Source organism: Mustela erminea, chromosome 8 (genome assembly GCF_009829155.1).
Source record: "Mustela erminea isolate mMusErm1 chromosome 8, mMusErm1.Pri, whole genome shotgun sequence".
Taxonomy (NCBI): Eukaryota; Metazoa; Chordata; class Mammalia; order Carnivora; family Mustelidae; genus Mustela; species Mustela erminea.
In genome coordinates, this window is record NC_045621.1 from 31,302,624 (window position 1) to 31,320,227 (window position 17,604).

Below are 17,604 nucleotides of genomic sequence, written 5' to 3' on the forward strand. Positions count from 1 at the left end.
CATTCTTAGGGGCAACTTCCACTGGCTTGATGCCCTTTTCTGGGTACCACACCAACATTTTAACCTGTATCATGCTTTTTGACTCTTTAGACAGGACCTGATTAACAATTCAGTTTTAGGCAGTGGGTTCATGCCTTCAGTAACCAGAGCTTATTTCTGACTTCTCTGCAAAGGAAATAGCTCCAGTGCTTTTGTTGAAAGTGACATCACGGAACTATAATTATTTCTAGCACACACAGTGCATGAGGAAGCATTTTGTAAAATATGTACAGTAGAGTAGTAATTCATCAAGTAGTCCAAGACCTTGTTAGCATATTGTAATGGTTCATTTTATGTGTCAACTTGGCTAGACTACTGTACCCAGATATTTGGTCAAATATTATTCTAGATGTTTCTGTGAAGATATATATTTTTGGATGAGATTAATATTTAAATCAGTAGACTTTGAATAAAGCAGATTACCCTCCAAAATGTGGGTGAGCTTTAACCACTAGGACAAGGGCCTTAATATAAAAAAGACTGATATATCTATATCTATACCAATATAAATATAGATATCTTCTATTGGTCCTGTTTTTCTAGAGACCTAATAGACCTAAGAGACCTAATAGTCTAATACAACTATTAAGAATCTCCTGAACCATGCTTATTTTATTGATAAAATTCTATTCTTACTTTTTATTTAATGGAGAAAAAAGTCATTTTATAAATCAAAGGTTGTGCCAGTTTATAACTGCAATGGCTTTTCCATACCCCTACTTACTCTTCCTTGTTTATGGGTACTTTTAAAATAAAACAGATATCTCAGTCCTCCCTCCCATGAGCCACACAGTCAGCAGATAATCCCTCGATCAAAACCAAATGTTGGGGTACCTGGGTGACTCAGTCAGTTGGGAGTCTGCCTTCGGCTCAGGTCATGATCCCAGAGTCCTGGGATTGAACCCTCCATCAGGCTCCCTGCTCAGCGGGGAGTCTGCTTCTCCCTGTCCTTCTCCCTGCTATTCCCACTGCTTGTGCTCTCTCTTTGTCAAATAAATAAAATCTTTAAAAAAAAAAAAAAAAGTCATATTGGTGCTCAAGAAATGTGACATAATTAGGTGGAAAATCAACAAGAGTAATCCACCTGCAGAACGAGGCAGGGCATCTGACAGAATAAGGAGACAAAGCTGGTGACACAGTGACCGCAGTCTACATGGCGGGCGGGGGAGGGACTCAGAAGTCAGAGAGGACTCCACTGCATTCCTACCAGTACAATGACAAGGAAGTGTCAATCACCTTAGCCTACCACAGTTACTTTACTGCTGGTAAATCACAGAAACCCTGAAAGCTTTGCCTTCAAACCATAAGAACAAAAGACAAGCCTCTTACCTTGGGAACTCTTTACCCACACGAAAATCCCTAATGGCTTAGCTCAAAAGCCAGAGGAGTATCTGAGAGGAGTGAAAGCTATCTATTAATCACTGATCTTCCTACCAACTTGCTCAAACTGAACATTTTCACTGGTATGTAAGAAATCCAGAAGAAACACTAGATTTGCTTTTCATAAGTTTCCTTGTAAAAGAAATCTACAATTTATAATACAAACTGAATTAGTTTTTCTGTTTTCTCAAAAGCATTGATTTCTAGATTTGGTGGACTAATATATTCCTATAAACATCATATGAACTAGTCACCAAAATGTACAAAATGACTGAGTTAAAGTAGAATTGAACAAATCTGTACTTCAAGAAGTAAAATGTCTAATTAAGCAGCCCCAACCATGAATATTTATTTATAAATTACCTTCTTGGCAATACTTACCTGGTATGTCACACTATTACAAAACAAAAACAAAGGTAGAGTATTTTAAAGAATAAAATTAAAAAGGAACTTATAAAGATGGAGTATTTTCAGTTCTTTATTCCAGCAGATGGTCCTGCGCCGACCCCACTTGAGGACACCTGCCATGGAGAGCACCTCTTCAATTTCTATCTGTCTGAGTTCCTATCTAATACTAATCCACTGGAAATATAAAAGTGATAACCTTACTTTAGCTTGGTAAGTACAAATCCATCCACTGTGGCCCAAGATATCTTTAAAAAAAATTGTCATAGAAATCCCTTTATAATAGTGATATAATAAAAAAATCTCTGACTTTTCTCTCTTACATGTTTCTAGGTAAAGTGCTATCAAGCTCTCAAGAGGCCACTTCAGGACTTCCTTGAAGCATAGTTCCTTATCTCTTTGTTCAGAACACTTATCTTTGGTGTTTTTTTTTTTCTTTTCTTTCTTTCTTTTTTTTTTTTTTTTTTAAGCAGCACATTGTGTTCTATGTTGTGGATTTATTTTGTTTTCCTTCTGTCTCCCTCAGTACAAATTTAAACTTCCAAGGGCAGGCACAATGACTCCTGTGCCTCTCATTCCCCTGTACACAGCGGATGATCCTTGGAGTCATGTTTACTTGGGTCTTCGGAGAAGGAGAATAATTCATGATCTCACTGTGGTCAGAAAAAACAAAGTAACTTCAATGGTGTCAAACAAATTGTGGTGGCCTTTATTCAGAATGCATTCTCTCCAAAGGCCGGCTCACTGCACATACATGCTGTGGACCAGATGAACAATAAAATCAACAAGGGTTCGTGACACAGTGTTCCACAAAAATCTGCCTACCACAGCCCTCTGTGGAGGAGAGAAAAGGCTGGAAGCCTGAAAGGCAAGCAACCCAAAAGATTTCCAGGGAGAATAGTGTAACCTCGATACCTGTCACTCCACACCTGGGGTGCTCTTGGCCGCCATTTTCTAAATGGAAGGTCAGTCCTCAACTATTCTAACGTGAAGACCATGAAGGTCTGAAGATCTTCCTGATCCCTGGATTGACACTCAGCTTATTCAGAACAGAAAATCAGGACTAAATAGAGTATTATGAAATCCTTGTTGACCATTTCTCCAATAAGTAACAGGCTATTTGCAGTAAAAGATGAAGCTTCTGGAACAAAAGTATGATACCACAAAAGACCATTAAATTCATTTCAGCAAAAACACCATATCTCGGACCTGCTCAACCCCTACATTTATTTCAAATATTTTTGTTTTATTGATGAGGAAGCTGAGGATGAACCAGCTTTTCTGAGATTCACAGAAATCTAATGGAAGAGTTAAGATTAGATTTGGGGCAGAAAAACACAGACCCAACGTCAGCAACTAATTCATTTCACATACAGACCTCAGGTTGTTTTTTGTTTTTTGGGTTTTTTTAAGATTTTATTTATTTATTTGACAGACTGAGATCACAAGTAGGCAGAGAGGCAGGCAGAGAGAGAGGAGAGAGCAGGCTCCCCGCTGAGCAGAGAGCCCAATATGGGGCTCGATCCCAGGATCCTGGGATCATGACCTGAGCTGAAAGCAGAGGCTTTAACCCACTGAGCCACCCAGGCACCCCCGGACCTCAGGTTTTTAAAGCATATTACTGTTAAGTTGCTGGGGAAGAAAAGGTCAGAAGGAATAGGTTGATTTTTCAAGTTATTTTAATACTTAGACTCATATTTAAATTTAGTTTTTAATTGTGTAAGTATTACATTTGTGGTGGCATGTTACACCACAACAGAATTGCATTAAAAAAAAAAAATTTTAACCCAGGGGTAGACACTGTAAACAGTTACACACATACCGAGAATTTTTCTCTGTTAACTTAATACACACACATATACACATTTGTATAATACATATATATATTTCTTGTTTCAGATGGGTACATACTAAGTATATTGCCCAGTAATTTGCTCTCTTTTCACGCAACAATAAATTGTAGGTACCTTCTCATAGCTAAATGCATAGATCTGCTTCATCCTTTTTAATAACAATATCGTATTTTATGGTATGTACGAACTATTATTTATTCCCCCATGGAGAGAAAAGTAGGGCATTTCCAATTAGTTATTCTAAGAGAAAATGCTGCCGTAACTGTGTAAACTCCACTCCTTGTATTATAGTGGTATTTCTTCAGGCCAAATATCTAAAAGTAGGATTACTGGGTCTTATATTTGAGAATTAACAGGACTTAAAATAGGGTTTTTTTTAGGTGGAGATTTTTCCCATGAATTCAAGTAAAAGTTTGAAGAATCTGCTACTGCTAGTTCTGATTGCACTCCTGCTGGACGAAAGCTCTCGTCTTCTGAGACCACTTTTAAGATCACTTGATTATAACGTTGCTTCTTTTTTTCCATTAATTTTGAAAATCACTATAATGCAAGAAAAAATGAGTACATGTCAATGCATATTTATTGCCCAAATACTTATTTACTGTGTAAGTCTTTGGAGATACTTCCATTTTAAACTGACCCAGTTATGACCTTTGAAATTAAAATATTACATTTGATATATAACAGTTTTGTACCACAGGCCATAAGATGAAAGGTTTGGAAAGTATCAAAATTATTATATTTAGTGATTTCAACTGACCTTGTCCTTCTTCACCATCTACTCCTCTCTTGACATTTCCCAGGCATCCCAACCACTAAATTTTAAATCTCTCACATGTGCCGTGGGTAGGATATACCAAGACACCAGCAGTGACAAACCGAACCCCAATTCTATTCAAATACACTGCAGAAAGGACTTTATCTTATTCAATTAATATTCTGCAGAATTTAAAACTGGAGAAAAACTTGAGCATGAGGAGAGAGGAAAAACTGACAGAGTTCTCCCTGTCTCATATCATTGGTTTTCTCAAGCAATTGTACAAGAGGGGAGCCATTCGTGTCTCCTAAATGGAAACCTAGATTATTCGGGAAGTCACCATAACTAGTGAGTGACGGATAGGGGATGTGATCCCCTATCTTCTGACTCTAAAAGCTATGCTCATTCTGTTGCATTCTGGTCTCATCACCCCACACAGCTAAGAGAAGGGTCCAGCGCATAGAAGTGACTTTCTGAAGGCCGTATAGCTAACTATACTTCTGACCTCTGATTCAAGATTCTTCCCACAGCTCTGATGGATTTAGTGAGCTTTTGCAACTGGCACTAAATCTGACTAATTCTGAATATTTAAAATGGATCTCTATCCTCTCATGCTGCCCCAGAGGGACTGTGTTTCTGTTCACCTTGAGGGGTTGGGCTTCCCATGTGGGTGTGAGCAAATTCAATCTACTTCCTTCCTTCTCTCCACTGGCCAACCACAGATCAGAATGGCATTTTGCATGTCTCTTAACATGTTTACAGCAAAATTGAAAATCTGGCAATATCTAATACCAATCTTAAATCTACACAGGGCTAAAGAAAAAGGACACAGCAAAGAGCCATGGAATGTCTGCAATTGTCCAGATACACCAAGAAGCTGGAATTGTATTTTAAAAATCAAGATGGAAATATGGCTCTCATTTCCATTGGTGAGGAGAGGGTCCCAGCAGTGGCCTCTTCGACAAGCACAGTAAACCCCACTGTCGTTGAAAGTATTCTCAAACTCTTTGGCAATGAAGGCAGTGACCAATATATTTTGGAACTTTCTAAAGGGGCTTTCCCACTGAAAATCCACATTTCACAAAGATTTTATAAGTAACCACTGAATGAATGGCATCTTCCTCGAGGTTCCCCTCAATTTCATTTTATTTCCAGTTAGCTACTAGATTTGAATTGCAGCACTTTCTATGTTAGATATACATCCTGCATAGTTTCTTTCTTTATATGGAATTCATGGACTATGAGAGGGCTCTATTTTACTTACACTGTTCATCAAAATGCACAAAACTAAGTGGATTTAAGTAGAATTGACGATACACACTTAGAGGAGCTAAATAACTAGCTCTCTCCCTCCAGTTAAAGTCACTGCTTTGAAAATTATGTACTACTTTCCCAGTATGCCGCAGATGATAACTGAGGCACACATCTTTTGTTTACATATTCAAGGAGGTCAAATAAAAATAAATCCATTTTTCATTGTCTTTTGAAATTTTTCTTCTACAAATACTTTCTAGAACTCTTCCATGTGACAAAATCTGTTCTGAGTTTTCTCCTTCAACAAAAAAGAGTTATTTATCTGATTTTTTTAAAAAAGGAAAGCAACAACTAGTGTGGGAATAAATAAGTCAGGCTGTGTACCCGGTAACATTTTTTATTAGAGCTTTTGGAAGAATTATTCAGAGAACTTTGCCTTTCAGGACTCTGTTCTCATTGTCTTTCTTCCCACATAGAACAAGCTAAAAGATACTCATGGAAGACTGACTAGGGCCGATTTTCTATGAGTAAGAACAACAACAACATCAATATTTCAGAGTCTGCAAAAACACGGCATTCTCTTGTCTTGAAAATATTGTTAGGAATCATTGCATTTAATGAAGTCAAAATAACACAAGAGATTGGGGGATGCTTAGCTTCTGAATGTGCAACAATAAATCAGATTCTTCATAACTTTTATCTGAGTAAAATAGATCTGATACTGCCCCCTCTGTAGACCCAGTCTGGGGATGAGGCACAAGGTAACTGTCGATCTTTTCATAATGGTCCTGGTGGACTCCTAGTTTCCAAACAGTTTCAGCTGTCATAGTTGCTTGGAGTTTACTGAGCTGTTTTTAGTTACTCATTCAAATATTCATAAGAAGCGAGGATTGTAGTTTGCTGTCTGGTAACAACTTCATTTTCAGCTCACACTAAGGCTGTCCTTGTGGATTGCCTATTTCGACTCTCATTGGGCTTTGTGCAGTCACATGGCCTTTCAAGGATGATGGAATTTCCTTGGGAGTAGGCAAAAAGAGTACGTTCCATCTTTTATCTTTGCCTGGCTGGATGATGAAAATAATTGCAGTAGACAGTTATGGATTATCAAAGAGACAAGTGAAATCATCAAACCTATATCAAGCACTGCCTTGTGCTACCCAAGAAGGCAGATCCTTTAATTATTTACCTTTTGAGACTCCAAACACCTCAGGAAACCCTAAAATGGCAACATATTAGTGCAAATATTTACTCTTCAATATTGTTCTTGAATACAGTAATGAAAATTTTTGTTATTTCATGATACACTCTTGGAAGAAAACAAAGGATTGTACCATTTCTTAGTATGGGAGAAAATATCTTCATTACGTATGATCTCTCCATTATTTAATGAAAACTCTGTTTAAGCACACCTTTCAGGTAGGCAAATTCTACTGCTTAGTTTAGAAGTTAATTAATACCTAATACCTGAATTAGCTGCAGTGATGCATTAATTACTGCAAATAAGCAACACTGTAATACCCAAAGTACAATTATTTAATTAAGCTATGACATCGGTTGTACACTGTTATTTTATCATCTATATCCTCTATGTTACTGAAAAAAAAAGATTTGTCGGTCAACATACATTTCTAAAATAATTTTATGCTTTGACATTAAAACTCTGAATTATGCTGGCTATAGTACACACCATATTTAGAGAAATGGATTAAAAATTTTTTATCAATTTATTCTTCACATTAAGTCATACTCATTCTATAAGAAAAAATCTATGCCTTTTTTTTTTCCCATTGAATTTGTTAGCTCCTTTTTTTTTTTTTAAGATTACCTTACATTTGTACAGTTCTTCTCAACATGAATACATACTATGGCACTCCTAAGACTATGTGTATTTTCTAAAGAACACAAGCAGGTAGATTTTGTATTACCTCATTTATACTTGGGTGGGGGGGCCTTGCATGTGGAGGGAGTAACCACGTCTGAGGCAAAGCAAAAGGAATTTCAATCTCGCAAGACGCTGCCAGATAAAAACCTGGAAAAGACCATTAATCTCATTTGTTTTCATTATAGCAACACTTGTTATCACAACTTCAGTTAAGGAAGTGCCAACATTTATACCAGCAATTTTATGTCAGCAAAATTAGTTCTAAAAGTTGAAGGTCCTGGTATTATAAACTCTCTGTTCTTGCCAAGGTCTTTACATGTTGTGATACAAAGGGGTCCATGTTATGCCTGCTTGACAGAATAAACCATTATTTGAATAATGCTTGGTGGGAACTGTAATATAACATTCATTCCTAAATGATGTACTAATATTTCCACGTATCTGATATAATGTTTTATCCTTTAAAGGCAGATTTTTGTCCCAGACACTTTTTTTTCATTTTTATAAGGAGGAAAGTGTGAGAAAATAGAAATATTCACCCATTTCTGTTAAGCTTTTTAACAGCTTCATGAATGAAAGCTCTCTCCATGATGGAGATCTCAAGCACAAGTGAATTATTTAGAAGTCCCTGTTATATGTCATGAGACAATGAAAATTAAAGCTCTATTGAGACATCCAGGCTAGTGATGTTACAGAATCTAATGCCCACAGCATTAGATGTGGGCATTAATGTGGAAAAATGCTGGTCTTCATGGAACATAGATAAGATATTTGAATCAATATTTCTAATATTCAGTATTCAATATTGGACTTTTTCAATTATCCAACAAGACAATGTTTTAGAAGTGTCTTCCTCGCTAAATACAAAAATTCATTTCAAGTCACAGAAGAAAACGAGTTGTTAGATTTAGTGGGGTTTTACTTTTGAAAAAAATAGATGTAGCATGGTTGCAACATTTACACCATTTAAGGCAATCCTTTGAGGAGTGAGATAGATAGCTCAAGGATGAATCCAGAAAACCCATCAGTATAAGGGGAGTGAGATAACTTCCAACAGGGAGGCCTCCATGCCAAGGTGTTCATTGAATCCCTGATGATGGCATTCTTCATAATTATAACTATCTACTGAGGACTTTGCACTTTAGAACTACTATCTTATTTAATATTCACATTAACCTGGTGAGGTAAGATTATCTCCATATTATAAGTGAGGAGACTAGGTTTCAGAGATATTATGTCAAGTGTCCGAGGTCAGAAACCTAGGAAGTGGCAAAGTAAAAATTTAAACCCAGTTTACCTACATCCAATCTCCATGCTCCTTCACTACGCATCACACTCCTGATTAGAGGTAACCAAATTAATAATTAATGGGCTATCCTGTCCCCTGGGGTGTGCAGAGACAACTATTTCAGCAATGTGACACTTGTCAAAGGGAATCTCTATATAAACGTCATCCAAGTGTAAGTAAATTTTAAGAGGAAACCCAAGGAGACAAGCTGGATTTGACTCCAGCTGCTATAGCCAATGGGGACTTCAAAGAGTCTGAAGATGGAAGCAAACAGAAGAAAGGTTGTCTAAGCAAAAAGCACTGAAATAAGATAATCTCATAAAACACCCTACCGCTTAGTAACAGAAGGCAGTTTTCAAGCATTCATTTTAATGGGGAGGTTGGTAGACCCTGTATGTGTTAGAAGAAACTATTCAATAATGGTAGGGCCAAGAGCATTAGCACAAAATAAATATAGTTGATAGATCTTGACAGGTTCAAGACCCTTGCTTTGCACACCAGGGAATGAAAACTCTCAGCTATCAGTACATGACTAATGATAGAGGATAACAGCCAGTCCATCAGAGATTGATAAGGATCCATACAGAGTCACTACAGTGGAGCAAAAGATGCTGCAAAGTCAGATACGGAGTGAAGGGGATTCATGGCAGGAACAGATGTGAAATATAGCCATTGTCATTCTTGGCGAAGAGCTCAACCAATCCAGGCAATGAGAAGGAACTGGGAGTAAGTGCCAAAATTCCATCATAATTGATCCATAAGAGCTTTTGAAGTTCATGCATATATGTATATTTGAGTACAAGTTATTTTCAAAACTTTATATGGCTTACTTTATTCTGTTTAAGTTGTAGTCTTCATAAAATTACAAGTTAAATAACACTTTGAGTAAAAGTTAAACAGATACTGAAATAAATACACCCAAATTACATTTGAAGTCATTATCCTGACACCGAATAGGGATAGACTGCATATAATAACAGCTAACTCTTTGTTAAATGCCCACTGAGTTTCAACAATTCTGATCTTTAAAGTAATACTACAAATAAATTAACATACCTCTTCATGTAGAGAAGGAAGAGAAATTAAGAGACGCTCTCAAGATCTTCCAGTTACTGTTTCCAGGGCCAAGATTTGGACCCAAGATAGTCTGGCTTCTTCTGCCATTGCCCCTGTTACAAGTTGCATGCACCCCAAAGTTAAGAATCAGCCCCTGGGGAGTGAATCTGAGCATTGTCTCTTATTGGATGCTTAAGCCTCCTCTTACTTAAGGAACAAACCTGAAATCTTACCACAAAATGTTTCAATGTCCCATTAATTTCCATAAGACCTGGAAGCAACAAAAGCATAAAATTAATGAAGATACCATGCTCAATAAACTTTTGAATAAGGCCATTTTTAATGATATGTAATGATAAAGTGAGTGATTAGTAACTCTTTTTTGTAGAATAATCAAATATGACATCTGACTTCTAACAAAAAGTCCATCATTTCTCATCAATTCTAAAATGAACATTTTTCATATTTTAAATCTATAACAGAGTGCATCTTACAAATGCTGTCAGCTTGGTGGAAGACAAAGCAGTGATCATTACCTGTGCAGGTCTGAAGTCAGTTGTTATTCCTAGGGACCCACCTGGACAATGATTATCCCTTAACATTTCAATCAAGAAACCATATAAGGTCCATTGAAGAAGCAATGTAAGTCCTGACTATTATCTGAAAATACTCTGTAGATACCCTACAGCACAATTAAGAAAACAAAGACATCAAAACTTGCAAATAAGGGGCAACTACTTCAAAGAAAATCCCAGAGACAGTATTGGAGCACTATTTCAAGTAATGCTGTATCATTGACATGCCGAATGGCACGGCACAGCACATTGGGTGAGTGAAAAAAAATCAGTCTCCAAACCAAACAAGGGTACAAGAGCTTTTCCTCCGACAACCATATATATATATATTTTTTATATTAATACCTATACCCAATATGGGGCTTGAATTTGCAACCCTGAGATGAAGAGTCAGATGCTCTACCAAATGGGCAAGCCAGGCTACCCCTGCACTACAGAGACCAAGAGCAGAAATTGAAGTCTTAACAGATTCCTGGTTAGGAACTACAATAAAGTCCTTACTTCTCATCCAATCCAACAGGAATTCTGTGAATGTTATGATCACTACAACCCAGCTCAGCTGGTTCCAACTCTGACCAAGTTTCTCTTATATGGGTTAGGAGAAGTATTTCCTATTGAAAACATCTATAGTGCTACCAAAATTGGTAAGGAGAGCTGCTTTGAGAGAACTGTGTTTAGGTTTGGCAAGCAAGTCACATACGTTGTGATAGGAGATGGACGAGATAAAGAAATTGTGGGAAAACAACACAACATGCCTTTCTGGAGAATCACAAACCATGGAGATCTAATGCCCCTCCACCAGGCTCAGGAGTTTGATTTTCCCTAAGAACTGGAATGAAGAGTTTTCCCCATGAGTTCTTTTGCACTCTTGAAGAGAGCTAGAGATCAGAACCACTTGGGAACTCTGTGTCTCTCCCTAATTCCCTCTCTTTTTCCACAGAATGCTGGCAAGAACATAATCAGATCCACCAGCTGCAAGGGACAAAGATTATTTTTGCCAAGAGTGAGCTGCAGCCCCATGTGCATCCTTGTACAGAGGCAAGAGACAGTTGGATTGAGAGAACAATAGATTCACCACAGCTACAATGCTTTTAATTATTCTGGTTTTTCTTTTGCTTTATTTTGTTTCAAAAAATGAAGAAAAGGAAAAAATATCACAGCCACCAGCAACATCTGAGTCAACAGAGCCAGGATGTCAACAAGTTTAGGGATGCCTTAACCACTTCTACTTTATTTTTCTTTTGATGTGTACAGAAGACTGAAATATTAAAAAAAAATACATTTCTAGTTGTCTCAAAGAAATCTTACACATGTATAAAATAAATTCATAACTAATAAGCATATCTTAGTTTTGTGTACATATATGTCTGTTATATAAGATAATGATACAGTTTTCAACTGACAGTGTCTCAGGTCTTACCAAACTGTAAATTTTCCAATGTTTAAAGAATGTATTTAAGTTGTACTTTCATTTCTTTGTGTGTAGCAACATTTTCTCCAAGTATAGTTTCAGAAATGCCTAAATCCTAAAAGAGAATACTTCAATAAAAAATAGATTCAAGAGCATCTGGGTGGTTCAGTTGGTTAAGTGTCTGCCTTCAGCGCAGGTTATGATCTCAAGGGTCCTGGGATCAAGCCCCATGTTGGGCTCCCTGCTCAGCGGGGAGCCTGCTTCTCCCTCTCCATCTGCCTTTCCCCTTTGTACTCAATCTCTTGTTCTCTCTCCCTGTTAAATAGATAAAGAAAGAAATTCTTTTTAAAAGATAAATAATAGTTTTATAAGAATCCTATAAGGGAGACATTAGCCTCACTTTGGGATTTTTATTTTTATTTTTTTAGAGAGAGTTTGCAACTGGGGAGGGGGGGGTAGGGCAGAAAGAGAGAGAGAGAATCCCAAGATTCTCCCAAGAAAATCTCCAAGCTGGGTGAGGGGCTTAATCTCATGACCTGAGCTGAAATCAAAAGTCAGATGCTTAATTGACTGAGCCATCCGGGCACCCCTGGATTTTTAACCCTATGTTTAAAAGAAAATATTTCATGTAGGCCTGAATAGGGTTACCAAAAACCATCGGTTCATCATATTTCACATTATATAATATTTATAGAATACCATCATATACTAAATGCTACATAGAACATCAAGAAGATCTTTGCTTTCCAAAAATCTTACCTTCCAAGCTATGTCCACAGGATGGGTGTATCCACTTCCTGTTGTTGATTTACCTTATTACACAACCCATCAGAACATGAAAAGTTGGAACTCCTCTATTTCTGCCCAAATGTTGTAGATGAAGTTCTTTTAGGAGATTGGAAACCATCGTTTTCAATTCTAGAATTTGAAATAAGCAAATTTGGGAGTGGGGAAATTTTCCTTGTCTGTAGGACAAAGGAAAATTCAGTGTCTCAAAGGAGGTATGATGGGGACAAAATTAATAAGTGAGTATTCCCAACCTTGCCTGATGCTGCTTCTACTCCACACACAAATTTTATCTTTGCCACTCAGTTTTGTCTCTCCATTCCCCATCCCACATAGGAATTTATTTTTTACCAACCTATTCTAGGCTTTTAGGATGCATAGTAGGTCAAATAATTAGAGCAAGACAAAGAATCAGACCGATCTGAGAAAAGGGAGAAGGGGAGGAGGAGACAAGTTCTCACTGAGGAGGCTAGGGAGGAAAGTTAAGTGTAGGTTTGAGGAAAAGTCTCTTCAGAGTAGCCATGAAGTAAGAGTTTGGAAAATGAAAGAAAATATTTTTTTTTATACCTGGATTTTTAAAAATTGAAAACACAAAAAGTTCAAACATTACATAGAGTGTATAATAAAAAAAAAAAAAAAACCCTACAACTGTCTTGGTTTGGGTCTGGCCCTCTCTTTTTCAACTGTTGTTTCCATAACATTCCATTTAGCATAAAAAGAAGGATGGCAAGAAAATAAGAGGAAAGGAAGCCAAAGAACGGGAGATAATGTCTGTTCCTATGCACCTGCAAAATGTATGTGACATAGGTTAGCTTAGGTTACAAAAAGCAACAGACACTTCCCCCTTTTTCTTTGGGTTGCTACCTAAGATCCATCAAAATTATCAAGTAGAAACCTTCTTAAAAAGGTAAGTTTAAAAAAAAGAAAAACTTAAATGAACAACTAAATCAAACAATCCTGTTTTAGATGGTTGCTAGGTGGGACATGGCTTGGGCAATTAGTGGAAATGTAGTACTTATTTATAATTGTGGCAAAATAGGGAAAAAAAACGATAAATGTGACTTTCTAAACCATAACATAATTAAATATAGGGAAGGAAGGAACAAATCTTGGATTTTACTGAAGAATCCTATTTATTATTTTGAAAAGAAATATACAGTTTCTGCAGGAACATATAGGACATATTACATGCAAAGGCATCAAAAAAGTTCTAGTTTCAAATTGTTGCCAATCTGCTAACTTGGCTACAAGCCAAATGGGTGCTGATAACCTGGCTTTCCTCTAGGCCACTTATTGCTAACTTTGAGAATCAGATGGGCAGGAGGCAATCTCAGGTTGCATATCAAATGTAGAATGATCACCCCGTGAAGAGCTACAGATCTAATTCCATTCTTCAAAGTGGACATGCCATAATCTAAGAAGAAGGAGAAAAAGATTTACAACACATGTTAAAAATATAAAAATGAATGGACAAAATGGTTTGGACATTAATTTTCAACTTTCACCAAAGCTCTTGAGAATCTTAGAAAACGACCTGGAGATGTGCCCAATTACCAGGGTACATATTTGCTTCAATTCAGCTCTCTTCCCCACAAGTATTAAGATTACAGGATACACAGATCAAAAACCAAACTCAGCTTTTTACCCATTTTAAGAAGATTAAAAGAGAATTTTTTGGGGGGGACAAGTTTTCCTGTGTATGCATATGTGCATGTATATATGTATTGTGTTGTGTGTATACATACATTGTATGGACTTGTGTGTTTTCCCATGTAGGTAAATTGTGCCTATCCTCTTTGGATCCTAACAATTAAAATGTAATATATCACTCTATCTGCTGGATACTAACAAATTTAAGGCTAATCCACTCCACACACTCTGGTTTCAGAACTTCTGGGGTTCCAACTATAATTTCAGATTAGCCCTAATTTTACAAAAATGCAGTTGATATTTTCCATTGGCTCCAGTCTCTGGTGATAAAACGCAAAGAATCAACGCATTGTCTCATACCACTCCCTTGCAAAATTATATTTCAGTTACAGTAATAAAAAAGCTTCTTTTTATACTGGCATCAACTCCAGTTTTCAAAAGCAAATACATAAAAAACGTGTTTCAAGAATGAAGAGATGATATAAGCTAAAATAAATAAGTCCTTCTTAGGACATAAGTAATAATTGCACTGTAAGTTATATAAGCCTCAGTGACAGTGCTCTGGCAAAGACATCCATTTATCAGTCGAAGCAAGTAATTCCATGTTCTGTGGATGGCAGAATGAGACCAGCTTTGACTGATTTATGAAGTGATTTTTTTTCGTTCTACTGAATGATTGAGACAAAAGACCTGCAGGAATGGTGGTTCATCTTTTCTATTCAAGTGCCAATTCTTTTTATTACTTTTGTTTTGTTTCCAGCGTAGACATTGTTGCCTCATTCACCATCTGCTAATGTTAAATAAGAAATGTTTAACTCTGGGCTAGTCACAATGAATTGCCCCGAGAAAGTAATTTAATAGTTACTATCCTTCTTACATGCTGCTTTGAATGTCAGGGAAGGGAAAAGTTTCTGGCCTGGGAGCCAGCAGGGAGCATGTCTTGATTCATCTTTGTATATTCTTATAAGTCTAGCCTGGTCCCTGGGACATAGGAGGTACTCAAAAGAAATTGCAGCATCCAGTCGAAACCGCCTCTAAACCTGCTAGAGAGGCAGAAAAATGTGATGGGAATAGCACAGAGCTGGAGTCTCTTAATCCTGACTGCCACTTACAGGCTGAAGAGACTGTGGGCGAACTTGGTAACCTCTCTGAGACTCAGTTTGCTTATCTTCCAAATGGTAATAACCCATCTCTACCTTGCAGGGTTGAAATGTGATTAAAAATTACAGCGAATGTAAATTGCCAGTTACCAAAATCAGGAGGACGGACCACCCTATCTTTAAATAGTTTTAAGCTAGGGAGAAAACGGTCTGGAAAAAGGACAGTCTGTCTTTTCATTGCCCACCCCACCCCACCCCCAGCTTTTATATAGGCAAATTGATCCCAAGGATTGCCTTTTTCTTCCCCAAAGATTTTTTTTTTTTTTTTTGAGATCGAGAGAGCTCACACAAACTGTGTTGAGGGACAGAGGGAGAAGCAGACTCCCCGCTGAGCAAGGAGTCCGACATGGGACTCGATTCCAGGACCCTGGGATCATGACCTGAGCCGAAGGCAGACAGTTAACCCACTGAGCCACCCAGGGTCCCACAAGAGTTACTTTAAAGCAATCTGTATCTACAAACATGAGCATGAGTGCATGAGCAAACACATGTGCAGAGCCAACTTGAAAAGTTGGATCTTCTGGAGCAGGAGTATAACAAACTTACCACAATGCAGGCCCTGGCAGAAAAAAAAATGCAAGAGTTAGAAGCAAAGCTCCGTGAAGAAGAACAAGAAAGGAAACGTATGCAAACTAAGGCAGCCCAGTTGCAGACTGGTCTAGAAACAAATAGAATTGTCTTTGAAGATAAGGCAACTCCATGTGTTCCCACGGCAAGAAGAGTTAAAAAAAAGAAGTCAAAACCACCAGAAAAGAAAGGTTCTAGGAACTATTTTGCTGCACAGCCACATTATAGATTATGCTTGGGGGATATGCCTTTTGTAGCTGGAAAGTCCACCAGTCCTAGTCATGCTGTGGTAGCCAATGTTCAGCATGTCTTGCATCTAATGAAGCAACACAGTAAAGCCCTGTGCAACGATCGAGTGGTCAACAATGTTCCTTTGACAAAGCAAGGTTCTTCACGAAGTGGTAATAAAAGAAAGAAGTTGTCAGTAACACCTTCCTCCTCCAACAGCATTAATGAAGAGTTGTCAGAAGTCTTACAGACTTTACAGGATGAATTTGGGCAAATGAGCTTTGACCACCAGCAGCTTGCGAAACTTATCCAAGAATCCCCAACTGTTGAACTGAAGGACAACTTAGAGTGTGAACTGGAGGCACTGGTGGGGAGGATGGAGGCCAAAGCCAACCAAATAACTAAAGTTCGAAAATACCAAGCCCAGCTGGAGAAACAGAAGGTAGAGAAGCAGAAGAGGGACTTGCGAACCACTAGAAAGACTCTTGATGAAGAAGGAAACAGCAGCAGTCGTTCTTCTGGAATCACAGGAACCACAAGCAAGAAGGACGTTGTCAAACCGAGACCTGGTGAAAAAAGCAGGAAAAATCTTCAGTTATTGAAGGACATGCAGACCATACAGACAGAGTTCATTACAAAGCAATAGTTTATGTTGGGATTACTAACTGGTAGCAGGTTATAAATTTTATTCAGATAATCTGTACCTCATCAATCAGATTTTGACAATTTACTCTCCAGGTCTCATACTCTCTTACGTTGGAATTAATAATAGCAGGTGTTAAGGGGCCCAAGCTTCATTACACAGGCTTCTTGTGTTACGCATCATGACTAAATGTTAAACCACCTAAGTGGAAACCAGGGGAGTTTTAAAGGCCAGGAAGCCACACACACTGCTTCTTTGAGATGAATTTGCTGTACTGAAATACTGCACTTTGTAAACAAATTACCAGTTGTTTAATACATACAAATACACACACACACACACACACACACACACACACACACACACACCAACACACACACACAATCTCAAAGGGCAGCCTGAACCCAGGAAATGAAGGGTGGCTAAAGATAAGGTTGACCGATCAATTTGCCCTGGCAATAAACATAAGTGGTAAGCTGATTTCTATATTTGTATCCAGTTTTTTGTTCTCACTTCTCACCCTCCACCTCCATATCAGCTGGAAGAACCACCTCATCCTCTCTTCCAGCTACTGCCCAGCTCATTGCTGAACTAATCATCATCTCAGCCATACAACGATTCCTCAGAACTCCAAGGCTCATGACATCAGTCCTGATCCCGTAAGCGCTCA

General features: G+C 37.8%; 1 protein-coding gene across 1 annotated transcript; it reads left to right on the forward strand.

The window, feature by feature from the left end:
- The first annotated feature begins 1,192 nt into the window (after nt 1-1,192).
- Nucleotides 1,193-17,242, forward strand: LOC116597047 (centrosomal protein of 57 kDa-like). The gene is made up of 4 exons (XM_032354322.1): nt 1,193-1,304; nt 11,430-11,527; nt 15,310-15,514; nt 15,970-17,242. Exons 1-4 carry the CDS (start codon nt 1,193-1,195, stop codon nt 16,935-16,937), a joined length of 1,383 nt encoding a protein of 460 aa, XP_032210213.1. The 3' UTR covers nt 16,938-17,242.
- Nucleotides 17,243-17,604: the final 362 nt, after the last annotated feature.

What these genes read in the sequence shown, in the direction of transcription:
- LOC116597047 (XM_032354322.1), top strand. Translation starts at nt 1,193, where the DNA reads ATGGCGGGCGGGGGAGGGACTCAGAAGTCAGAGAGGACTCCACTGCAT. An exon ending in CCACAGTTACTTTACTGCTG is followed by an intron (nt 1,305 to 11,429) that starts GTAAATCACAGA and finishes CTTTTTCCACAG; the next exon opens with AATGCTGGCAAGAACATAAT. An exon ending in GTTTGCTTATCTTCCAAATG is followed by an intron (nt 15,515 to 15,969) that starts GTAATAACCCAT and finishes CATGAGCATGAG; the next exon opens with TGCATGAGCAAACACATGTG.